At 39.1% G+C, this 27,449-nt stretch overlaps 1 protein-coding gene across 4 annotated transcripts in view; it reads left to right on the top strand.

Moving 5' to 3' along the window:
• The window catches only part of LOC136864111 (YTH domain-containing protein 1), a 541,394-nt gene that overhangs the window by 72,422 nt on the left and 441,523 nt on the right, over positions 1 to 27,449 (top strand). For all 4 annotated transcript variants that reach the window (XR_010859272.2, XR_010859271.2, XM_067140687.2 and 1 more), the window contains exon 3: positions 5,948 to 6,054. Coding sequence is in view for 2 of the 4 variants with exons in the window: in XM_067140687.2 (XP_066996788.2) it covers positions 5,948 to 6,054 (107 nt within the window). In the remaining 2 variants the exon portion in view is untranslated. The remainder of the gene's footprint in view (positions 1 to 5,947; positions 6,055 to 27,449) is intronic.

Raw genomic sequence — 27,449 nt, forward strand, 5'->3', positions numbered from 1 at the left:
GTGAGAAGTTTTGAACAGTAGACAGTAAGCAGGTTCAGGATATAGAAAGTGAATGGCTGGCATACAGGGATGCTGTAGTAGAAACAGCAAGGGAATGCCTAGGAACAACTGTGTGTAAAGATGGGAAAAGGCGAACGTCTTGGTGGAATGATGAAGTGAAAGCAGCCTGTAAACGTAAAAAGAAGGCTTATCAGAAATGGCTCCAAACAAGGGTCGAGGCAGACAGGGATTGGTACGTAGATGAAAGAAACAGCGCGAAACAAATAGTTGTTGAATCCAAAAAGAAGTCATGGGAAGATTTTGGTAACAACCTGGAAAGGCTAGGTCAAGCAGCAGGGAAACCTTTCTGGACAGTAATAAATAATTAGGAAGGGAGGGAAAAAGGAAATGAACAGTGTTTTGAGTAATTCAGGTGAACTAATAATAGATCCCAGGGAATCACTGGAGAGGTGGAGGGAATATTTTGAACATCTTCTCAATGTAAAAGGAAATCATCATCGTGGTGTTTGCAAACAGCCAAGCTCATGGGGAGGAGGAAAATGATGGTGGTGAAATTATGCTTGAGGAAGTGGAAAGGATAGTAAATAAACTCCATTGTCATAAGGCAGCAGGAATAGATGAAATTAGACCTGAAATGGTGAAGTATAGTGGGAAGGCAGGGATGAAATGGCTTCATAGAGTAGTAAAATTAGCGTGGAGTGTTGGTAAGGTACCTTCAGATTGGACAAAAGCAGTAATTGCACCTATCTATAAGCAAGGGAACAGGAAATATTGCAACAACTATCGAGGTATCTCATTGATTAGTATACCAGGCAAAGTATTCACTGGCATCTTGGAAGGGAGGGTGCGATCAGTCGTTGAGAGGAATTTGGATGAAAACCAGTGTGGTTTCAGACCACAGAGAGGCTGTCAGGATCAGATTTTCAGTATGCGCCAGGTAATTGAAAAATGCTACGAGAGGAATACGCAGTTGTGTTTGTTTCGTAGATCTAGAGAAAGCATATGACAGGGTACCGAAGGAAAAGATGTTCGCCATACTGGGGGACTATGGAATTAAAGGTAGATTATTTAAATCAATCAAAGGCATTTATGTTGACAATTGGGCTTCAGTGAGAATTGATGGTAGAATGAGTTCTTGGTTCAGGGTACTTACAGGAGTTAGACAAGGCTGTAATCTTTCACCTTTCCTGTTCGAAGTTTACATGGATCATCTACTGAAAGGTATAATGGCAGGGAGGGATTCAGTTAGGTGGAAATGTAGTAAGCAGTTTGGCCTATGCTGACGACTTGGTCTTAATGGCAGACTGTGCCGAAAGCCTGCAGTCTAATATCTTGGAACTTGAAAATAGGTGCAATGAGTATGGTATAAAAATTAGCCTCTCGAAGACTAAATTGATGTCAGTAGGTAAGAAATTCAATAGAATTGAATGTCAGATTGGTGATACAAAGCTAGAACAGGTCGATAATTTCAAGTATTTAGGTTGTGTGTTCTCCCAGGGTGGTAATATAGTAAGTGAGATTGAATCAAGGTGTAGTAAAGCTAATGCAGTGAGCTCTCAGTTGCGATCAGCAATATTCTGTAAGAAGGAAGTCAGCTCCCAGACGAAACTATCTTTACAGCGGTCTGTTTTCAGACCAACTTTGCTTTACGGGAGCGAAAGCTGGGTGGACTCAGGATATCTTATTCATAAGTTAGAAGTAGCAGACATGAAAGTAGCAAGAATAATTGTTGGTACAAACAGGTGGGAACAATGGCAGGAGGGTACTCAGAATGAGGAGATAAAGGCTATTTTAGGAATGAACTCGATGGATGAAGCTGTACGCATAAACCGGCTTCAGTGGTGGGGTCATGTGAGGTGAATGGAGGAGGATAAGGGTACCTAGGAGAATAATGGACTGTGTTATGGAGGGTATGAGAAGTAGAGGGAGACCAAGACGACGATGGTTAGACTCTGTTTCTAACGATTTAAAGATAAGAGGTATAGAATTAAATGAGGCCGCAACACTAGTTGCAAATCGAGGATTGTGGCGACGTTTAGTAAACTCTCAGAGGCTTGCAGACTGAACGCTGAAAGGCATAAGTCTATAATGGTAATGTATGTATGATTTCTTTATCTGCTGAATTGAGATTCATGTAGACTTGTAAGGTGTGTTGGACAATGGCTTGGCATCTAATTTGAATATGACAGTCATTTTTTTTGCTACTTGCTTAACGTCGCACCGACACAGATAGGTCTTATGCCGACGATGGGACAGGGAAGGGCTAGGAGTGGGAAGGAAGCGTCTATGGCCTTAATTAAGGTACAGCCCCAGCATTTGCCTGGTGTGAAAATGGGAAACCACGGAAAACCATTTTCAGGGCTGCCGACAGTGGGGTTCGAACCTACTATCTCCCGATTACTGGATACTGGCCGCACTTACGCGACTGCAGCTATCGAGCTCGGTGACAGTCATTTCATTATGCTGCTTGCTCTGATTTTATATTATGAAATCAACTTCTATCTTTCCCCCTACCTTTTTTTTATGTTAAAAAAAAAATTAATTCTGTAGTTGGGTTCCCTGGTATCCTGGTCTTCTTGCCATTATTCCACACTTATACTACCTACATCTAAATTTGTCTGTCCGTTTCTCTTGTGAGATTTCTGCTTCGCTCACCAAAAGTCATTTTTGATTTTACTGATGGTTGCTCTCCCCTTCCCTTTTCTTATAGTTCCCACCTGGTGACTGCAAAACTTGGAGTGTCTGTGTTCGTGGCTTTCATCATGTTGGAGAAGCCTCTGCAGAATTCAAAAGCTTGGCATGTTGAAGTTTCAGTGGGATTCATTTATTGAGCACTTCAATGTGGTTAATCGTCAGCCGCTACTCATTTCCGAGAATGTTTTTCTCCTATAATTCTTCTGAATATCTGTTGACTCTGTGGAAATGTCGCTGATGACTGATCACGCCAATCTTCGCATGAAACATGCGGTCACACAGGACGCATCTAAACGTGGGTTGAGGATGCGGTTGTATCTGACGTTTCTGCCTTTCATGGGTTTCAATTTCTTGTCTGCGACGTGCCTGCTCAAACAGTTAGACACCTTCTGCAGTAGCTTTGCGCCAAAGAGCACTGTTTCGTGCAGTTGTTGCCCAGGTGTTAGCATTTATATTGGTGCTATTTATAGTCTCCTTAAGTTGATCTTTATAACGTTGGAAGGAGCACCTTGAAGCCTTTTTCCATGTTTAGGCATACTGCTATCATTCATACGCTTGGTGTGATCAACCCATCTAAGCCAATGAGTGAAGATAAAGGCTGTTATCCTGTTCATATTGCATTGTCAGGAACTGCCACGTTGCTTCTGTAGTCATCCCATTTGATGTTTATGATGGATCTAAGTTTCTGCTGATGGAAGCGTTCCAGTTTCTTTACGTCACAACGATAAAGTATCCAGGTTTCACATCCATATGGGTAATGTTAAGACTACAGCTCAGTACACCATTGGTTTGGTATATATTTTGAGATCCTTATTGAAAAAAAATGTCGTGGAAGAGGCAGCCATAAGCTGCATGAGAGAGAGTATTCTATTTACCACATCCTGTTCTGAGTTGCAGCGTTTAGTTAGAATACTACCAAGGTAGATGAATTGGTCTACTTGTTCAAGAGGTGTTCCTGCTATGGTGACATTCAGTTCAGGGACAGTACCACCTGGTGCCAGCTGCGCAAGTACTTTAGTCTTACGGGTGTTGATAGTCAGAACAAATTGTTCATAAGTTTCCTTAAAACAGTTGATGGATGTTTGAAGCTCCATTATGCAAGTATTATGAGTCAGTCTCTGAGAACGGAACCTGGATTAGATGTGATTAATATATTGGAGAAGTCAAAAGTGTGTATGGGCCTTGTATTGTAGATGTTGTGAAAGAAAGTGTGTTTCAGTAGCTAGAATGCCACTCAAGAATCTCCACTGATTAGTAGCAAACCTATCAGGCGGTAACTCAGAAATGATGAATTTAAGTAGTGGTTCACTCTACCTAAAAAGGGCAAAAGGCACAATATCATCTAACTTAAAGAATGGTGTGCTGAAATATCTGAACTTTCAGCATCTGAATCAACTGAAAGTATGGCAGATGTAGCTTCAATACAAAGTTTTTCAGCAGGAGTCGGAGAGACAATTACTCCAGGCATGTGTTTTGTGGGATTGAATCATTGAGACATGTCCATGGTCACTGCCCGTTCGACTCATTAATCAGACATTATCGCCATGAGCATCGAGGCACTCAACCCACCGATACCCCGTGTGGTAAAACCCTGTGTCCTGCTGCGGGAAGTCTGTAACCGCCTGTTGCACATCCTTGTCTGACTGGAAGCACCGACCCTTCAAGCTGTCAAAGCTGATGTCGAGATCCATTGCTAGTGCACTAATTGTTATGCGCCGGTCCGTCCTAATCGCCTCATCCACCGCCCGCTTGTTGTTTTCCGTAATGGATGAGGCTGGCCTTCCAGATCGACTGGCATTTTGTGTCGAAACGCGACCCACATGGAACTTGGTGCACCATTCTACAAAGATTCTCAAATGTATGTCCACCAATGCTTGTCCTTTGGCAGCCAAGAACAGAATAACAGAATGTTGGTCCTGTTTGGATGCATTTGGTCATGATGTTGCCATTTTTCACATGGCCGTATTTAACGCATGCACCTTGGCATGACACGACTGCCGCACTAATCACTTTGCCTACATATCCGTGCTTATATACCTGCATCGGAGTCTAGCTATGTTGCATGTCCACTTCAGCAATGCCGTCAAACAAACTTTTTGATCATGCTGTATATTTAACTGTGCTGTGTCTTATGGCAAGCCAGTTGAGGGTCAGTTACTGTAATAATTATACATGGTGGCCCACTTAAACCTTTCCCTGCAGATATATCTGGAACAACAAAAGATATTGAAAAATGGCTTTCACAGGCATGAAGGCAGGGAAGGGGTTAATTAAAGTAAATACTATGAGCCAGTCAAAAACGTAGGAAAATAGTATTTTCAACATCACCTTACAGTTTTTAAATGGACAACCTGTATTATTTTGTGTGCAATCGTTAACATGAAAAATCACATGCGTAATTGCGTTTGTTTCATCACAATAGGTCAATTACATCCCGAGATATTGCAATGTGAAGTTGACGCTTGAGATAAACGAAACGCTCAGCAGTTGCACATCCCGAGAGTCAAGCGCGAAACTCACGGTCCTCTTACTCACGATATGATTGCCGTACTACGATGCAACAGGCACTGTACTTAATGCTATTTGCATTGTTATCAAGAGGGATGAAAATGAGGCAAGGGTTTCCTGCCTCAGCAAAAGGATATGTAAATAACGGTTTCTCTCTTGCGTGTTTTATTTACCTACACAGTACATTGCAGTACTCTGTACTGTACTACTTCAGAATGTACATATAATTCGTACAGCAAAGTTACGAAATTCTCTTATTTTCATCCCTCTTGAAAGCAGTGCAAATAACATTAAGTATAGCGCCTATCGCATTGTAGTACGGCCATCATATCGCGAGTAAGAGGACCGTAAGATTCGTGCTGGAATCTCGGGATGTGTAACTGCTGCGCGTTTAGTTTATCTCAAGCGTTAAATTCACGTTGCAATATCTCGGGATGTAATTGACCTATTGGGGTGAAACAAATGCCATTACTTATGTGATTTTTTCTTATTAACAATTGCTTTCGAAATAATACAGGGTGTCCATTTAAAAAAACGTAAGTTGATGTTGAAAGTACTATTTTGCTACGTTTTAGACTGGCTCATAGTATTTACTTTAATTAGCCCCTTCCCTGCCTTCATGCCCGTGAAAGTTATTTTTCAATATCTCTTGTTATTCCAGATATATCTGCGGTGAAACATTTAAGTGGGCCACCCTGTGTATGTATATAGGGACTAATTTAATGTTTATACTTTTTCTTTTAAGGTGGTAAATCTGAACCAGAGAAATCGGGGAACCCAGAAAAATCCGTCGGAGTTGGTGCTAAGAAAGGAAGGGTGACAAAGCGGTCGAAGAAATCAGGTGCCAAAGGGGTAAGAACTACAACTTATAACTTAATGTTTTCTTTAATTTAATTTTACTCAGCATTACAAATAGCATGGCTTTTTTTAAAAACATTTTGTTTGCATTGAATCAAAGAAAGCAGTAAATATTTTTAGGTAAGATTCTCCCCACGCTATTGAGATCTCAGTAAAAGTAAATTTATTGGAGAAAGTATGTAATTGGGGTTCTCTACATGGGAATTTCACTGTATGTACTTCATTGCCTATTTGTTTTACTGCTTTATAGATCTTGATTATTAAGTTTTTGGGCAGAAATTATTTCTAACAAGATTCTCCAGTCAGCTTATGGTGCTGCTAGAACTCATACTCTATACAGCGACAGGCATCTTTGTTAGAAAATCTATAACTGCTTGCCCTTTTTTTCCCTAGTGAGCAAAGAGATTGGGAGGAAGTGAGACAGAGTGAAAATGTTTAGGGTGGAAAACTTGCCAGAGATATATTCAATTAGGCTGCATGATCCTCGAGAAACATTTGGTTTGTTCACCATTGTCTTCATACATCAAGGAAAAATTTCAGGTGAAATCAGTCACGACTTACGGGTATAGAATGAGTTCAAGATTCTGAGATCAGTAGCTTCTATGGATGTGTGTGGCTTCGGCTATACAGTAGAACCTCGATTATACGTTCCCGGAAACTACGTTTTCCTGTATTATTCGTTCAAATTACGTGGTCCCCCCGAGCATTCCAATTAAATCACGCTGTAAAAATCCCACTTTATCCGTTCCTCGAAGAAATGGAAAAAGCTGTATTCATATATCAGGAATCAAAAAGGAAAAGGAATCCAAATTCCTACAATGGTGGGAGAAGGGGGTGAACACTATTTAACAGATACTGAGAAAGCAAACCTATTTAGTAGGGAATTTAGAGATTCAGTAGATGATTGTCAAGAGTTGGAAACCGAAACAGAAGATAGAGAGGGAGAGACAGAGGGAAACAAGAAGCTTCTCATTCACAAATGAAGATATTTTCAGAGAAATCCAAGTGCTTCAGCAAGGAAAAGCAGCAGGAAGTGATCAAATTACTGGGGAGATATTAAAGACAATGGGGTGGTACATAGTGCCTTATTTAAAATTTCTCTTTGACTATGTCATAAATAATAGTGTAATACCAAAGGAATGGAAGGTATCAATAATAATACCAATTTATAAAGGAAAGGGTGATAAAAGGAAACCAGAGAACTACAGACCAATCAGCCTGACCGGTATAGTTTGTAAAATACTGGAGAGTTTAATATCAAAGTACATCAGAGGGATATGTGATGATAAAAATTGGTTCATGAGGAGCCAGTATGAATTTAGAAAGAAATTTTCTTGTGAGGCACATCTGGTGGGATTTCAGCAGGACACATCAGATCAGTTGGATTCAGGAGGTCAGTTAGATTGCATAGCCATAGATCTTTCCAAAGCCTTTGATAGAATGGAACATGGAATATTATTAAAGAAATTGGAGGGAATAGGATTGGACGTAAGGGTTACACGTTGGATAAAAACATTTCTAAATTCAAGGGTTCAGAAAGTCAAAGTAGGAAATAATGTATCTCAGGAAGAGAAAGTTTGGAAGGGAATTGCACAGGGTAGTATAATCGGTCCGTTACTTTTCTTAATATACGCAAATGATTTAGGGAACAATATAACATCAAAAATAAGATTGTATGCAGATGACATAATTGTTTATAGGGAAATAAACAACATTGAGGATTGTTCAGAATTACAAAGGGACCTTGAAAGTATCCATAATGGGAGCTTTTACAAACAGGAGCTTTAAAACTGAATTTGATTATTCTTTGGATGAGGTTGTTATCCCAAAAGATGGCAAGTGCAAATACTTAGGTGTGAGATTTGAAAGTAATTTGCACTGGAAGGGTCATGTTGATGACATTGTTGGGAAAGCATACAGATTGTTACATGTCATAATGAGGCTACTTAAAGGATGCAACAAAGAATTAAAAGAAAAAAGTTACTTGAGTATGGTTCGTCCATTATTGGAATATGCAAACAGTGTTTGGGACCCTCACCAAGAATACCTAATAAAAGAAATAGATAGTGTACAGAGGAAAGCAGCAAGATTTGTAACAGGGGAGTTCAGGAGAAAAAGTAGTGTATCAGAAATGTTAAAGGAACTTGGGTGGGAAACTTTAAGTAAGAGAAGGGAGAAAACTAGACTTATAGGATTATATAGAGCCTATACAAGAGAAGAAGCCTGGGGAGATATCCGTGAGAGGCTTCAGTTGGAAAATAATTATATCGGCAGGACTGACCACAAATATAAAATTAGAAGGAATTTTAGCAGAAGCGATTGGGGTACATTTTCATTCATTGGGAAGGGTGTGAAGGAGTGGAACAGTTTACCAGGGGTAGTGTTTGATCCTTTTCCAAAATCTGTACAGATATTCAAGAAGAGAATAAACAGCAACAGAGAAAATAAATGAAGTGTTAGAGGGCATTCGACCAGTGCAGGTTATTGTAAATTAAAAAAAAAAGTCTTAAAAAATTAATTCCATCCCCTGGTCTAAGGAGTTTGGACAGCCAAAGTAGGGGACTGCCTGTAGGGGTGAAGTACAGTCGGGACTTCGAGGGCCCTGGGACCGCTACGGTAGCTGTGAAGGTCCTTCAGGGACTCTGAAAAGTGGTGGCAAAAGGGGCTCTGGTTAAGATGCAGCAGGTCGTTATGCTACTTAGGTTCCAGAACGGGTAAAAAAAAAAAAAAAAGTAAATAAGTAAATAAATGCAATGTAAATATTAATCTTATACCAGTTGTATAGTACCATTGAAGTAATTCCACATACTGTATATCAGTTGACTATATTTGTAAGTAGTACAGGAGATATTATAAGTAGAATTTTGTAAACGATATAAATTTATTAAGGATGAGCTGTGTGTTTAATAGAAAACATTGTTAGTGTAAATTGTAAATTATTGTATTATAGGAAAATTTTCTTGTTAATTTAATATTTAGTGCTTGAAAATAATGTATTTTAGTGTACCATTTGCCACCGAGGTAGACACCTCATTTGCAAATAGAGATTTTGATTTGATTTGAAATGTTTTCCCGGATCAACTCTCCAGAAATTTCAGTCCTATCAATGCAAAATCCTCGATCACACGTTTTTCAAGAAACTGTATCTCACAAAGGGACGGCTACGGCATACTTACGGATCATGATGTTAACGTTCCATCATTGTGGTAATTTGAGGAAGTAGCCTACTGTACTGGAAAAGCGATCTGCGGTGAACTTGCATTAATGACCATCTTAGCATTGCATTCGGATGGTATTGTTTAAAGAATCCTCGGAAATTATAAAGCAGAATGTGTCCACAAAAATTGGAAGGAGAGAGCGCATTTCGGCAGCTGAACTAGAAGTCGGAACGAATTTCTTCAAATATTCGTACTTGCAAAACGTCTATATTATGTCCAGGGTTAGATGATTAATTTTTTACTTGTTTTGAGTGTATCGCCGAACAGACTTTCGGCACTTCCCTCAGGGCACTGTATAGTCGCTGGGCTTTCAGGCAGGAATCAAAACTACTCCTTCTTAAGCAACACAAATTTATTAGTACAATATTATCGTATACGATTGTTTAGTTTACAAAAGGAGTATATTTATTACACCACCTATTCAGTCCAATTAATACCACGTTATGTAGTTAAATAAACCTAGAAATTCTAAATTTTATGGGGGCATGTTTCGCCCTTCTTTTGTTGGGCATCATCAGCCTTATTAATTTTATCTTAAAACAAACATTGTTTAGAGGACATTGACATTTATAATTTGTAAAAATTGAACTGTGATTTCTTATGGTATTAACACTAAGGAATAGTAGTTATAAAATATGATGTTGGGACGTGACATATACAACACATGTTAAAATCATTGTAAACAAATTTAAAATCTTGTCCAAAAGAAACTTTGTCATATAAAATTCTAAAGACGGCACATCTCTGGTACTCAAGTGGATCCTCTTCGTAAGGAAATTCAGCATATATTAGCATAAAAACAGAATAAAATTACATAGGAAAACTTGCCAAAATTAATGGTTATAAGATTGAAATGGTAAACCGCTTACTTCACAAGATTAAAAACAAGTTATCCACAAATCTTACACCAGACAAACCTAAAAGAACTGAGTATGCCACTTTCACATACAGTAACCCAGTTGTCCACCAAATTGCTAACACTTTCAACAAATATAATATGAACATAGCCTTTATAACAACCAACACAACACAAAATGTATTTTTCAATTGTAATAAAATCAATAATAATAACAATAAATGTTCAGGCTCAGGGGTCTATGGGTTAATATCTTCCCAGTGTGGAATTTCGTATGTTGGACAGACTGGACGAAGCATCTTTATAAGATACGTGGAACACTTCAATGCGGAAAAGCACAATAAATATTCGGCAATGAGCACGCACATGAAGGAAACTGGTCACCGTTTTGCTTCAATAGAAAAGGATCTCTCAGTAATCAGGAATACAAACAAAGGTAAACTTCTAAATGAATTAGAGAATATATATATTTTTCTGGACAGAACGTTTAATAAAGATTGAAACTTTAACGTTGATATGGAAGTCAAGAGTCCCTTATATACGTTAACGCCTAAGCTATTCAAACAGTGAATCCAAATCAGAACAGAGTCCCACAAATATTTAAATCCTTTGAATCAAAAACTCCCCTTATCACACCGAATACTAAGCCTCCACTTGCCGCTCCAAACAATCCCCCCCCTTCCGTATTAACATTGACATGTAATGCTCCGCTTCCCCTCAGCATTCCCTTCCTCTTCTATTCAATCGATACAACACGAGGAGTAGGAACTCCAGACAGACCAACGCTGCTAACACAGTAAGATAGACATAATTACGGCGAATGAGTAAGTACCCGCTTTACATAATACATAATTCTTGGACATTAACATACGATTTAAACACACACACGTCAGACTCTTCTTTTTGTTCCTTTACAGTATAACCACATTCTTTTCCTCGGTGTTCTACATTCTAGAAGGACTACATTTCATGTGACAATCAAACATACCTGTCAAATACTTGGATATACTCGTCTCAAAAGCGGCTTCAACCAGCACATCGTCTTTTTGCATTGTTTATATCACGATAATTTTTTGGATCAGTGAACTTAATGAAGATAATTTTATAACATTCACCTTTTCTCATGGCCAATACTTTTTAGCGCTGGAACGCAAAAAAATAAACCAAATTCACCCTCAATATTTCAACCATTCTAGTCTGTTGAAAACCTGTGTTGACAACTGCCCCTAGCAAGTATATGCTGAATTTTCTTACGAAGAGGATTCACTTCAGTACAAGATTTTAAATTTGTTTACAATTTGTTTAACATGTGTTGTATATGTCATGTCCCAACATCATATTTTATAACTACTATTCCTTAGTGTTAATACCATAAGAAATCACAGTTCAATTTTTACAAATTATAAGTGTCAATGTCCTAAACAATGTTTGTTTTAAGATTATATTAATAAGGCTGATGATGACCATGTCCCCATAAAATTTAGAATTTCTATGTTTTTTTAACCACATAATGTGGTATTAATTGTATTGAACAGGTGGTGTAATAAATATACTCCTTTTATAAACTAAGTGAGATCGCTGTTTTCAATACGGAACAAAAATGGGTGTGATGGTTTGTAGTACGATTATGTTATCGAGACCAGAACAGATGTTGCACCTTACATATATAAAGCCAAGGGAGGTTTTGGGATTGCATATGGCTGTTTTGGTCCTAATATTAGACTGGGAATTTCACACGTTTGTGTTAGAATGTTACAAAAACTGCTGTCGCTTTATTTGTGCACGTTGTATTTAAGAACTTTGTATCATTTCACATTCGTACAGACTTATGCAGCGAGCGCGCTTTCCAGCTGAGCTCAAGGTTGCGAATAACCGTAATTTCGGAAGTGTTCACGATATTTTTTCTCTTTCCAATTTGATTGTGATTAGTGACGGGCAGAGTTGACTATAATGCATTCCAGAACTTGAGAATTGATACTTACATTCGAAACCATATTCTCGAGTTCAACATAACCTTTAAAAGTCGATGTAGGCCTAATTTACGCGGTACAAGATTTCCATAAACTGACTACGAACTGTATACCAGTGACTAAATTACAATGAAAGATTAAAAAAATTAAAAAATGGTTTCGCCATCATGTTGGGCGCTTTTGTATCTAATGTGCTTTATTTTATTAGATAACAGAATTAAAGACTACTTGTTGTCGATTGTTGTTTGGCTTGGCGTTACGGCTATTAGATTTTTCGAAGTTTGTCTGATCAAAGTTGCTGAACTGAAGGAGGGTTTCAGAGGAAACTGACGAAGTTTCCCTGGTAAAACTGAATGTTGAGATTTTTTTAGTCGCGTACCGGTAATTAATGTTTGAAGCCGGCCCTGAGGTCTAACTTGCTTGCCTCTCACCCGGAGGGCCCGGGTTCAATTCCCAGCCAGGTCAGGCATTTTTACCTGGATATGAGGCCTGGTTCCAGGTTCACTCATTCTACGATTACCTTTAACCTTTAATTGAGGAGCTATTTAATGTTGAGATGGTGACCCCGGTCTAGAGAGCCAGGAATAACGGCTGAGAGGATTCGTCACACTGACCATGCGTCACCTCGTAATCTACAGGCCTTCGGACTGAGCAGCAGTCGCTTGGTAGGCCGAAGGCCCATTGGGGCTGTAGTTTGGTTTGGTTTAGGGGTGTTTGTAAGATTTTAAGTATACATATTTAATTTTTGTGATGTTTAGCCAAATTGTTGATGGATCATCCGTACCCCAATTCTCCGTTTTCCCGTGTTGTATGTTTTTTTTTCCATGGTCCCTCCAAAAACGGAGAATCGAGGTTCCACTGTATTAATTTATTGAATCAAAGTACTTATAAGATGAGATTCAGGTGGGTAGATATCTTGAAGCATTAAGCGAGAGTGGGTGACAGCCAAGTGACATTGTCTCTTAACTTCTTGCCAAGGTGGCTACAGTTTGAATGCTCAATGCATGTGTACTTTTTTAACTGAAATATTGCATCCCTGTGGTTTAGAATCTACAAAAAACAAGAGAGATTGAGGCTATGGTCAAATAACTTGCTTGTTTTACAGTTCTTTCATTTCAATGATAACGGTTCCCTACCATGAAATGACAAAATTGGTCCAAAAAGAGAACAAGAGAACCATACATTAGTGCAAAGACTGTAACAACATGCTGTGTCCACTACCATATATTGTGAAATACCACACAAAAAACATTATTAATCATGAAGATTGTTTAATTTTGTGATTTTTCACTTTTTTTCACTTATGACATGGACAGTTTCTTAAATATAATGCATTATGTTCCTCTACAGTAATTTATAATGGGTGTATGTCAATGTTTCGAAAACTCTACTCTCAAAGGGTGAAATGATTTTCTCATTACCCTGGAAAAGTAATCAGCAATTGAAATAAATGATACTTTGTAATATAGAAATGCTTCATTAAACAGTCATTTTCACATTACTCATATAAATTTTAAAGGATGTGACAGAAACACATTTTGTGGTAGAATGTTGCTGTCAGAGCTGGTTGTGTGTATAGGGAGCTTGCACGGCAGGTCCTAGCACCTCCAGTGGAAGAAATCGCAAGTTCTTGGTGATCTAGTCTTGAGAGGTCAGTCCTGGTGGTTGTAACTCTGGGAATGAAATTAGGTATTGTAGTAGTAGTAGTGGTGGTGGTGGTGGTGGTGGTGGTAGTAGTAGTAGTAGTACGAGGACGAATCAAAAAGTTACACTTCCAACTTATGGCCATTTATGAAACCACCTACACATAGGCAGCACGGCTATGACCACATACAATGTAAGTTCACTTTTTCACAGTCCCCAAGAGACTGTAAACATTTCTCGGAATTCAATTCCAGATGCATAGAAATCGCCTCCAGCGCTATGTAACCACCTGCAGACAGGTGCTTTCCGGGCGAGTTGGCCGTGCGCGTAGAGGCGCGCGGCTGTGAGCTTGCATCCGGGAGATAGTAGGTTCGAATCCCACTATCGGCAGCCCTGAAAATGGTTTTCCGTGGTTTCCCATTTTCACACCAGGCAAATGCTGGGGCTGTACCTTAATTAAGGCCGCGGCCGCTTCCTTCCAACTCCTAGGCCTTTCCCATCCCATCGTCGCCATAAGACCTATCTGTGTCGGTGCGACGTAAAGCCCCTAGCAAAAAAAAACAGGTGCTTTCACCTCCTCATCGTTTCGGAATAGTCGTCCACCGAGATCCTTTTTCAGCTTACCGAACACATTATAATCGCATGGCGCCAAGTCTGTACTATATGGAGGATTTTGCCATACCTTCCACGTGAATCGCTGCAGCAGTTCGGACGTTTGGCAGGCGTACGAGGTGTTGTATTATCGTGCAACAGAATCACGCCGGCGCTCAATTTTCCCTGCCGTTTTTCCTTACAAAGCCAGTTCAATGTTTGACAATACAAAGCTGAGTTGATTGTCGTGCCTTTCGGCATGAATTCCATTTGCACCACACCCTCCATATCAAAGAACACTGTCTCCATTACCTTTCCTACTGCAGGTTGAACCTTGGCTTCCTTTCGTGGTGGTGACGTTGTGTGCACCCATTCCAACGACGTTCTCTTCATTTCGGGCGGTGAAGTTGTGGACCCATGTTTCATCCCATGTGATGATTCGCCACCGAAATTCGTTGCCCTCCACAGAATACCGTTGCAAAAATGCCAGTGATGTTTGGAAACATTCTCCCTTGTGAACATCGGTGAGCAGACGTAGGACCCATCTTTGATACAGTTTACGAAATCCAAGGTGCTGCTGAACAATGGAGAACTCATTGCCATACGAAATGTTCAGTGTGCAACAGTACGGTGCATTGTGGGCCTGCCTTTGCGATATTCCTCCGTGAGATCTGTGCGTCCGGCATCAAATTGCTTACATCACTTTACAATACCTTGGTGAGAAATTGCACATTCACCATATACAGCAGTTATTTCACGATGTTCATGCAATTGAGCCTTTTACCCATAGAAATATGATCATTGCACGCATCTCGATTTTGGAGTGAACATCCAGTTGACACGCCATTGTGCCTAGCCCACTCTGCTCTCACGACATGACAGGATATCACAGCAACTTACGTATTGGACGTGTCAGCAGTTACTGTAGCTTGCTCCGCATTGGCCACAGTCACTACACACAGCATGCTCTTACGGCAAGCTAGTGTAACTTTTTGATTCGCCCTCGTAGTAGTAGTAATGTATAAATCTGCCTAAATTAAATTGAAACTGTTGTGCAGGGAACTGCCACAACACACAAAGAACATGCATGGGAAAGGAATTACATTTTATAGATTTCCTGATTGTCCTTGGGAATCTGACAGACTCGGGAAGTGGATTTTAGCTGTGGGAAGAATAAAGTATAGTAGTCTATTTAATTTGCGATGTATATTATTTATTATTGCCAAATCATTATCAGACACCTCTCAAATCACACATTTCAAAGGCACAAGGTATGCAGAGTCAGGAACACGATCATTTAAGTGTGTTTTGTAATAGTACATCTCATTTAAAATATTCATTGCATCATTTTTGTGTATCTATTTAAATTCACTTCCTTCCATGTGCACGTTTATTGACTTCGTAGAAGATTTACAGTAATAAAATAAATAGTAACTAGCTGAAACCCGTCAAGACATGACTGTCAATGTGGTAAATATTTATTGAAGGATTTCCTTATATACAACGTTCCTCATACTTTATATTTTTGTAGTTTTCTTTACGTCATACTGACACATAAGTCTTATGGTGATGATGGAATAGAAAATGGCTGGAAGGGGAAGGAAGTGACCATGGCATTAATTAAGGTACAGCCCCAGTATTTTCCTTGTGCAAAAATGGGGCACTACAAAAAACCATCTTCCGGACTGCCGACAGTGGGGTTCGAACCCACTATGTCCTGAATGTAAGCTGATAGCTACGTGACCCAAACCAAGCAGCCTCTTGCTTGATGCATACCTTGTACCTTCGGCATTGTTGCAACTTTAAAATATTGCTTTCTTGACATTGCAACGTTTAACTGACCATGGCTGAAAACTGGCGGAGGTAATCAGAGACCTTCATGTCCCTTGAGGTTTATTGATCGTGATACAAAATGCCAAGTGAATTGGTAATTGATGCCTCTTTAAAGAAAATTGAAGTGTTTTATTGGATATTGTTCAGTCAATTTTAGGGATCAGAGCTCTGTGTCCAGCTTTATCTTCACTTACGATTTCCAATTCTCAATTTTTCTACATACTTCTTAGAATTAGGCCTAATCTGGTTTTGTCTATGAGCCGTTAGGTAACTTTCAGATTTTGAAGGAACATAACTATGGCTCCAATTTCGAGAAGAGGAATATGTGGAGGCAGACTTATTAATTCCAAGGAATTCAAGAATTACATAAGATTGAAGTAGCTGGCTTTCATCTTCAGTATTAATTTGTTGACGCTAGTGAATGGTTTTCAATTGCCGGGTAGTCTATAAGCCCAATGACTTTCAAATTAATTAAGAATGGAAACTTTCGAGAGAAAAAAAATATCTGATTGGAATAGTAACAACAAGTTCATTTATTAATTTGACCACCTAACCAATACAATAAGTCTTGTCTTTGTTGATTTACATTGACATGTTAACTAAAATGGTACATGTTTCGCCTTGTATATAGGCATCATCAGCCATTGCCTTAACCTTGAAATAAAATCAGGCACCTGATTTGCATATAAATAAGATAAAACTAATTTTTAAAAAGCCCTTGGAGAGACTTTATCTAAAATTAACATATAGTAAAAGACTTGTACAATGTTGGTTTTAAAGGTATTGCAATGAGTGAGGAGTTTACAATTGGTGAAATATTTGCAATATTGACATTAGAAGGCTACTATTATAATTAAAGTGAATAAAGCAAAAGTCTTTTAAAAACAAGTGGTAAGATTGCTGTAAAATTATGTTGACCGACCAGCGGTTACAATTAGACAAAGACGAAAATGATGCTTAAAATCGTATTATTCAAAAAATAATGTTGAATAAAATAATGTCGAAGGATAGTCAAGTGACCTGTAATTATTTGTTTACATGAGATAAAAGTCGACCAGCATTTTAACAAAGATAAGAACTTAAACCATATTATTGATAAAAGAAAGCCCCTTGTAGGAACAGATTTTGTTTCTATTACAAGAATCAATTCCCCTCACCAATATATTCTTAAAAAGTTTCAGCCTCAAATCAATAAGCACTCCCACGTCCTCTACAACTAATACACTCCCCTCCCTTCCCGTCACCGCCAGTACCTCTAATTCATATGCAACCACTAGACCCATAGCCACACCCACTCTAATATCGCTCCCTCCAACAGCATCTCACCGTTACAATGCGCGCAGCAATACACTTTCCTCTTTCTCTCCCACCAATGGCAGCTCCCCTCTAAGTACTACAAACAAGCCCATAGTCACGCTTTTACAAACAGATCCCCCTCCAACACAAACCTACAGCTATAACACTCGTAGTAAGAAGTCAACAGTCATCAATAACTTTTAGCTCAAACGTAACAAGTTACCATTGTCAAATGGTAAGTGTACACGATTTCCACCTAAACATTTTATTACAATTTTTTCACACAATTAACACCATGCTTCTGGTTTCCTTTTACAGATTCAACTGTCACATAGCCTTTTGACTAGAATGTCAATAAACCCATATTCTTAACGTTTTAGCATCGCATCAAATTGAGAGGGTCCATCGAGGTCCAATTTAAACATTGTTCATCAACCTTCAACTATAACTTCGTATTTTTTCATCAAAGTGAACCACTACTTCACCCTATGCCATTGACTTTTATCTCATGTAAATAATTACAGGTCACTTGACTATCCTTCGACATTATTTTATTCAACATTATTTTTTGAATAATACGATTTTAATAGTCATTTTTGTCTTTGTCTAATTGTAACCGCTGGTCGGTCAACATAATTTTATAGCAATCTTACCACTTGTTTTTAACAGACTGTTGCTTTGTTCATTTTAATTATAATAGTAGCCTTCTAATGTCAATATTGCAAATACTTTCACCAATTGTAAACTCCTCACTCATTGCAATACCTTTAAAACCAACATTGTACAAGTCTTTTACTATATGTTAATTTTAGTTCAAGTCTCACCAAGGGCTTTTAAAAAATTAGTTTTATCTTATTTATATGTAAATCAGGTGCCTGATTTTATTTCAAGGTTAAGGCAATGGCTGATGATGCCTGTATACAAGGCGAAACATGTACCATTTTAGTTCACATGTCAGTGGAAATCAACAAAGACAAGACTTACTTGTATTGATTAGGTGGTCAAATTAATAAATTAACTTATTGTTATTATTCCAATCAAATATCATCAATATGGATCTAAAATGATATTTATCACATGTAATAAAAAAAATCTTTCGCAGAAGTGAACGTTTTGCTATAAATTTCAATTACGATATCACGTGCTAAAATTCTGGGTAGTTATTTCAGTAACATTTTATTCATCACCTTCTACAGAGCGGCAGTAACCGTTACGGATTTCTTGCAGAAAAACTCAGGGAATTCAATTTTTTTTTGTGGTTTGGCCACGTATTTTATGTAAGTGGCATATTTTGAAAAAGGTTCAAAGAGGACATTATTTAATACAATTGGTAATAAGCATGTGGCGGAACGGACAAAACCTTTATGAAATCTCTCCCAAGAACAATAATAGCCTCACCAGAAGGAAAGGAAAGTCGTTACCTATGTTATATTTTAGAACATGATTCACACATATTAATGACTATCATTGGGGCTTTATCCCATATTGAGCCATGTTAATCGAATATCACCAGCTGCTTTGAATTTTAATTTTAAAACAGACACCGAATTCTCATTGCAATTTAGAGGAATTTTGAATGTAATAAGCACCGTTCAACAACTGTGCAACAAAACAGCCTCTATTCCTATCCACTAAGTGCAGTAGTAGAGCTGACCAGTAAGACTCTGACTGCGCATGGTGCCTACTCTGCTTCGACCTCCCATATCGTGCCTGTTGTTCAGCGCTCTCACGGTTCAAGTGAGGTTAAAGTACTGGTAAGGGGCACTAGCCAAACAGAATGCTACATTTTTCTTTAATAATTAAAAAATATACAGCAAGACATTTTATGCTTTTAAGGACTTTGCAAATCTACAGGCTGAGAGCTTTCGTTAGAATGCTTTATGAAGTCAATCAGTTCAGCCGTTTTCTCAAAATTGATGTAACAAAAATCAGCCTAATGTTTTAAATATCTAGATAGTAATTTTTGTTTTATTTTGTTTTACTTTACAATTTTACCCCCTGTGGGTGGGGGACGCAGATTAATAATACACCTACGGTATCCCCTGCCTGTCATAAGAGGTGACTAAAAGTGGCCCAAGAGACTCTCAATTTTGGAGTGTGGATTGGCGACCACGGGGCTCTTAGCTGAGTCTTGGCATTGCTTCCACTTACTTATGCCAGGCTCCTCACTTTCGTCTATCCTGTTCGACCTCCCTTGGTCAACTCTTGTTCTTTTCCCACCCCGGCGGTATTGGAGCATTCGAGGCCTAGGGAGACTTTAATTTTCTTGCCCTTCATGGCCCTTGCCTTTCTTTGTCCGTTAATTCATTTTTCGAAGTGACGGATCCCTTCTTTCTTCTTTTTTCTCTCTCTACCCTCTGTGGGTGGGGGATGCAGACAAAAATACACCCATGGTATCCCCTGCCTGTCATGAGAGGCAACTAAAAGGGGCGACCAAGGGATGATTGTCTTAGAACCATGAAACTACTTTTGATTAGTACCATCACGCGGGGAACACCATGGCTCGCCTTTACTTGTGAGTAGTACCACTATATTAGGTACGAAATAGGTTTGTGATTAGTAGCAGCAGAGAATGGTTCCCCTGTGGGTTTCCAGTACCCGTGAGTCGTACCCATGTGAGCAACGACATGTAGCGTAAATTGTAGTGGGTCTGGGTGTTGCCTGTGAGTTGTACCACTATATGAGCGACACAGTGGGTCTGCATTGCCTGTGATTAGTACCCACTGTGTGAGGAACACCACAGGAATACCGGCGCCCGTGACTAGTACACCTGGGTGAGGAACCTCATCAGTTTGCGTTGGCTGTGAGTGGCGCCATTGTGTGAGAAACACCATAGGTCTGCGTTACCTTACGACGTACAATATTTGTGAGTAGTGCCATAATGTTTGGAACACCGTGAGTTTACGCTACCTTTGATTAGTACCGCAACTTGAGAAATACCATGGTTCTCCTTTACTAGCGATAAGTGCCATTATGCGGGATTGTTGACATAGATATTGACCCATCTAGACAATCATCATCCATTCAGGATTGGGCTTTGGAAGCAGTCCCTTGGTCAGTGATATTGGTTTTGGGAATGTGAGGCATTGCGCATCTTATCCACTGATTGTTTTAAATGCATATTCATCAATTCATTCCTCATCACGTTTTGATTTCTGGTCAGTGGATGAATTTTGTGCTTTTAAATTGTAATTACATTTCGTCTCATTTCGTACCATAGGGGCCGCTGACCTAGATATTAGGCCCCTCTAAACAACAATCATCATCATCATCATCATTTTACACTTTGCAATACAGTATGTCACACTAGCACAGATAGGTCTTATGGCGATGATGGAATAGGATAGGCCTAGGAGTGGGAGGAAGTGGCCATGGCCTTAATTAAGGTACAGCCTCAGCATTTGCCAGGTGTGAAAATGGGAAACCATGGAAAACCATCTTCAGGACTGCTGACACTGGGGTTTGAACCCACTATCTCCCGAATGCATGCTGATAGCTGCGTGACCCAAACCAGGCAGCCCCTTGCTCGGTGCATACCTTGTGTCAATGATTCTATCGTAGGTAATATTAATGAAGCTGCTGTCAAGAATTTGCAGATGGAATTTAAGTGACTTACACTGCCTGCTTGATATGCACCCGATGGCTGCTTATACTCGCTGCTCATTCCATACTCAGACATGTAACACAACTTGCACAGAATCCGCCGCTAGATGGCAGCACCATACAGCCCTACTTATCGCAGAAATACAGGTAGATAAGCATATAAATGAAGTTGAAACTCTGAAAATAAAGTAGAAGGAAAGAGTTTTACTTATAGTGCTCTGGAGATTTGTAGCTTCAGGACATCTCGAGAAGGAGGTTTCAACATTAGAAAACTTGGAAACTTCATCTGTATTATAATTCCCTACATTACTAAGCGAAGGTTTCATAATTTTGGGCATCACAGTTTGTGTTGAAAGTTCCTGGTGATTACGGTTACCGTTTCATTAGATTGCTTTACAAAGTCGATCAGTTCAGCCGTTTTCTCAAAATCTGTTGTAGAGCTGAAGAGTTCTTGCAGTTCGGTAGAGCAACCTCAAATTCATATAGCCCCATAATTAGGCCAGTAAATCATGGCTGGGGATACCGCAGGTGTATCCGAGTAACTGATAAAGTTCATCAATAGGGATGCATTAACTGAAGTGTGAACATTATTCAAGCACGTACTGCATTCAGTTTCTTCTAGGATTACACACACCAAATACCGTATTTACTCGCGTATTAGAGCCCTTTTTTCCCACGTTTACAGACAAAAATAGTAAAGGGGGTCCAATATGCGATAACCTCAAAATTTTGTGCAGTGAACACATGACTTCTAGGCTATAAAGAGCTATAAATTGTACGTGTAAACATTTTATACTATTATTTAACAAACTTAGAATGTATTTAAGTTATACTGGCTATTTTCGTCAGAAGGCAGTATTTCTAAACGTAAAAGGACAATAAAGAGTGAACACGACTTTTAGGCTTACGGTACATATAAAAGTCTATTTTAGTTACTCGTATCACATCATTCGTTACATCTCATTAATTCCTCTGGTAAGGCTGACGTCAGGAAGGGCATACGGCCGTAAAAACTCACTACGAAAATTCGTCTCATTTCATACTCGACCCCGTAGAAAAAAGGGATAAGGGTATCGTGTTATCATCTAATTAAATATTGATACAAAAGAACTTAATGGCCAGTAATTTGTCTCTGTCAGTTCAGCAGTAGGCCTACCGCACAGTAAACCTGATCACTGCTTTCATTTGAATATTATCGCCTTGCACCGTCAACACCCTACCCTGATACCTGCGTGTTGGCATTTCAAGTGACGTCCTCTTCACTGCCATCTCGTCAGTCGCGTCAGCTATGCTTCACTCTTTTCTAGCCATGCACTGCAATTGAAAGCATACGAGGTCCCGTCCTTTTGAACCTTTTAAAAATACTTTTGTTCCCGACTAAACCGTGTGAGTCTATTCCCAAATGGTTTCTGGAGATGATATGTGATATTCCCAATTGGTGTATATGTAGCAGAAGCCACTCCTGAATAAAGCCATGCTGTAGACGGCATGCCAAACCATCAGCTGATAACTAGCGTATGTTACAAGTTGTACTTCCGAATGTAATACACAGTAACTGGAAACATTCTTTTGGTAACTGCACTGTTGAAACGCAGACCCTTATTTTTAAGTACATTTCATGCTTGTTCTCTACATTTATCACATCAGTATTTACGTAAACAGCTGACCATGAGATAAGACAGACTGCATTGTTCAGGTTAGGTATATTATCGCCTTGAGAATGCCAAAAGTTCCTCGACTGAAAGAGTAAAATAAAGGAACAGGAAAATATACTGCATTTATGGATATCTACAGGTGTGGCAGTAATGCGTTTTATTATCATAATGTTTAATTTTATACGTTTGTTCTCTCTTTTTTTTATTAATGCATACCGGTACCCTAGTATGTTTTGTTTGGCGTCTCCGAAAATCTTTTAAAATAGGCCTACATGGGGACATAAAATTATTATTATTATTTGTTAAGTACCGGTACGTTGGCGAGTAAACCAATCTTTTTCATTGGATAGCTTTTATCACATTTCAAACTTGCTTCTCTCCAAATATAGGTATACTTAAATTGACCCGAGTTAAGAGATATTAAACGACCACTTTGTTAATGGTCTCGCCTGGTGTATAAATAGCAATAACCATGAATATTTCTCAACTAAAGTAAACTTGTTTCCTCATCCCGAGGTGATACAGCTCTTTTTAGACACATCCCCAGTCGAGGGGAGTTTCATGTACCGCTTTTACCGCTTATCAACCTTCCTGCCATTCGTAAATGTCTGGCAGTATGGTACCGGGAATCGAAGTCAGACTCCTGAGAACAGCAACTAATTATGCTAACCATTACGCTGGCGGATTATTATTAACTACAAAACACAGACATATAGCATGACAGATGCATGCCTGCAGTGTGCAGGTCGGACACGAAGCTAGGCCTGTTCTCCTACAGTATTTGTGCAACGTCATCAGAGCTGCAGTAGACCTACGCTATGGAGGAAGACATTTCTTAACTGCGAAACACAGATGTAGGTGCCGCATGGATTCAGCGCGTTTTCATTGTGTAGGGCGAATGTACGAAACTATTTACAGATTTGTGCGATGTCATCAGAGCTGCAATAAGACTTGTACCCACTTTGAAGCGGAATCATTGTTCTTCTCTGACTAATTACGTTGGGGGGTCTTGTATGCGAGATTAATATTTTCATTTTCTGTGTCTTGAAAAGCCAGGTGGGGTCTAATACACTAATAAATACGGTAACCACACACTATTGCATGTGAAGCTGTTACCTAAGTGGCACACACTGATTCAGGGGGCTCACGAACATCTTCCAGCAACATCAAATACCACTGATCCTGTTTAGGTAAATCTGGAAGAAGATATTGCGGCAGAAAATTGTGAATTTTGCTTGTGGATAACACTAGCACCATCGGTGGACATTAAAATACTGGATTTCAGAATTATCTTTCACGGAATTATAATCAGCCCGTGAGTCAATCATGTCACTGCTCCTTCTTCCATTCTTATAGCCCTAAACATGGTTTCAAATGGATCTCCTGAAAGGCCTGTGTCAGCACATAAAAAAATTCATTGTGTAGAAGATGAACATTGAAAGAGGAAGTAGATAATCTTCTTCCACTGCTTTTCCCACACTTGTGGGGTCGCAAGTGCCAACTGTGTCTTTCATATGTAGATTTATTACTGTTTTACGGCCGAATGTCTTTCCTAATGCCAACCCTATGTGGAGGGATGTAATTACTATTGCGTGTTTCTGTGGTGTTGTGTTTTGTCTGTATTTGAAGAGAAGAGTCTTGAGACAGACACAAACACCCAGTCTCCGAGCCAGGAGAATTAAAGAGATATGATTAAAATCCCAACCCAGGCGGTAACCAAACCCACGACCCTCTGAACCAAAGGCTTCAACGCCGACCATTTAGGCAAGGAGTTGGACAGTGATAAGAATAGCTTGATGTGTTTCCTTGGCAAGTCTTTTTTTTTAATTGGTAGCTTTGGGCCCTCCTTGTATCTCTTCAACATATTGGCAGAAACTGTTGCATGGAGTTGCTTGGATGAACCACATACGACTTAATTCTGTCACCAATTTTTTTTAACATGGGAGTATTTGTTCTATGTTTGTTTGTCACAAGATGAATAACATAGAATGCAGCCTTCGAAACCTGCTGAACCAGGAGGAAAATTCATTTCCTTGTAATGCCTTCACCATGAAGTAGGCAGGTGGAATTGTAAATTTCTTCGTCAGTCCACGAATTACAAAGCACAGCAGTTTGTTGGTGAAATGAGGGTTTATTCCAGTTTCTTCTTTATAGACTCCCTCTGCTTCGACAAGTCCATAGAAACTCTCTTCTTTATTACAGAGCAGCCGCTCTTTAACTGCCATTTTGTCGCAAATAAGAGAGCAACGCTTCTTCAGATTATTCAAATTATTGGCTTTTGCTTGCAATCTTTCCTTTATTAGCGGTGAAATACGTGCTCAACACTTCATTGCTCCTGGATACCTACCTAATGTACTACGTGATGGTGAATCTATTAATTTTGATCACCGCCCATACTCTTAACCTTTCGGAGAAGCAATTTGCCAACAAATACAGTGCCGTATAGTACACCATTTACACTGAAAAGAAGTACAGTACTAGCCTATTTTCTGCTATTTCATTCCAACTGACTGGGGCTGTTTGGTGCTGCCACCTACCGAGGATATTTGAAAACGCAGTGTTTCATTTAGTGCCATGTTAAAATGTTGTATTGAGCAGTCAGTATAAGCAGCCATTGGATGCAGATCGAGCAGGCAGTGGTGATTTGATAAGTATTACGAATATTCAGAGGTGTAGACCAAAAACAGGTGAAGGCCAGAACTGTGCTTGTGCATGTCACTATAAGGTTAAGCTGGGTGATTTTGAAACAACTATTTCCAAGAATTTTTTTTGTTCATTTCACGGAATCGGCAAAGCTACAGTCAAACAAGTAGTGAAATGTTTGGAGGAAAAAGTCCTTTTCCAAAATATCATTGGGGAAAACATGAAGATAGGCCAACAAATATCTCTCAGTGTGTTTTTGACACAATTCATGAACATTAAAAGAGTTTCCTGAGTTAAAAAATCACATTACATTATTGCTAAAAATGTTGTTCGCTAGCTGTCGTCTGATTTAAATGTAAATTTTAAATAAATGCATTGGTTGTATTTACACAAATATAAGTCTGACATGTTTGCACAACTGGAAAAGGGTTAAAATATGTCCCACTTATCGTACTACTTTTATCAGCATTTTATGACACGATACTCTTTTTGTACAGCAAGATCAGATCATGCCAGCAATGCAGTCAGCTAGAAAATCTATTTATAATAGACTGAAATAAAGTATAAAACTTTTGTACATTTCATTAGAAGAGAACATTCTTATAAGGATTTGAGTTCAAAATTAAAAGAAGCTAAAGAAAACTAAAGTGGAAGTTTGATCATTTAATTTTAAACAAAACATACCATCACGTTTGATCATTTAATTTTAAACAAAACATACCATCACCTGCTATACCAAGTGCTGATGTCTTGTATAGAAGACAGCTTTGGAGATATAACTTTACAAAATGCTCTGAAACAAGAAAAATCATTCTGCTACATTTTTTATGAATGTTGTTGCTTTGGCAGCCCATTGCTATTGTCTTCAAATTTTGACAGTAGTATCTAAAAAGGTAAATTAACACTAGGAGGTGTTTCATGGACACAAACTTCACCCATACAAGTTCTTCAGGCACGGACTTACCCCTTCAAATCACCTAATACTGGAGAGCGACACTCACTCACATCGGCATCAAGTGACATCACAACATCAAACAAGATCCAGGGTACAGGGTCTCATTGGCAGACTACTCTGAATCTCCCAAATTTCAAAGTCCTGCCAGTTGAGTAAATTTTGTTTTTTTGCTTCCTTTGATGGCAAATTTGTTATAAGACCTTGATGAATGGCTTTTGTACAGTGTGCTTGGATAAAACCTTCAGAAGAAATGAATGTTCAACAGGGTCAAAAGCTATTGTATAGTAGATGAAAGTTACAAAGAGTTCTTTACTGTGTACCTGATATTACTTAATGACTTGATTAATAATATAGTAGTGGTCAGTTGAGGTAAACCAAAATTCTGCCTGCTAAGGTGGCTACTACCGGGCGAGTTGGCCGTGCGGTTAGAGGCACGCGGCTGTTAGCTTGCATCTGGGAGATAGTGGGTTCGAATCCCACTGTCGGCAGCCCTGAGAAGTTTTTCTGTGGTTTCCCATTTTCACACCAGGCAAATGCTGGGGCTGAACCTTAATTAAGGCCAGAGCCGCTTCCTTCCAACCCCTAGGTCTTTCCTGTCCCATCGTCGCCATAAGATTAAAGAAAAGGTGGCCACTATGCCCAGGGTACGTAATTCTTCTCAACAAAGCCTTAATAAAATATTTATAAATGCAAGATATAGAACTAATTGATCAGTTTATTTGATCCTTTGGGTCTTTCTTTAGGAGGAAAACTGAATCGAGTCTTCAGATATTTTACAGGACTCGAGAATTTCATAGAATAATTTTGTTACTGGATCAGAATACACAGTTCAAAAAAATTAGAACATGTTTTTGTACGTATGCCATGCTCCACAGAACAATACCTCACACTCAGGTGTATTACCAACCAAATCTTTATTCTTCACTGTTGAAGTATACAAAAGAACATCGATGGATTCGCATTCATTTTCAGAACACAAATGGAAATGTCCAGGATGCCCACAAACACTTCTGTCAAGCCTATCCCACACATGCTCTATGGGATTAAGGTCGGGACTCACTACTGGCCATTCCATCTCTTGAATGTCCAGTTCTCGCAAGACAGCTTTGGTGATGTGTGCTACAT

The sequence above is a fragment of the Anabrus simplex genome, chromosome 2 (assembly GCF_040414725.1).
Source record: "Anabrus simplex isolate iqAnaSimp1 chromosome 2, ASM4041472v1, whole genome shotgun sequence".
NCBI lineage: Eukaryota > Metazoa > Arthropoda > Insecta > Orthoptera > Tettigoniidae > Anabrus > Anabrus simplex.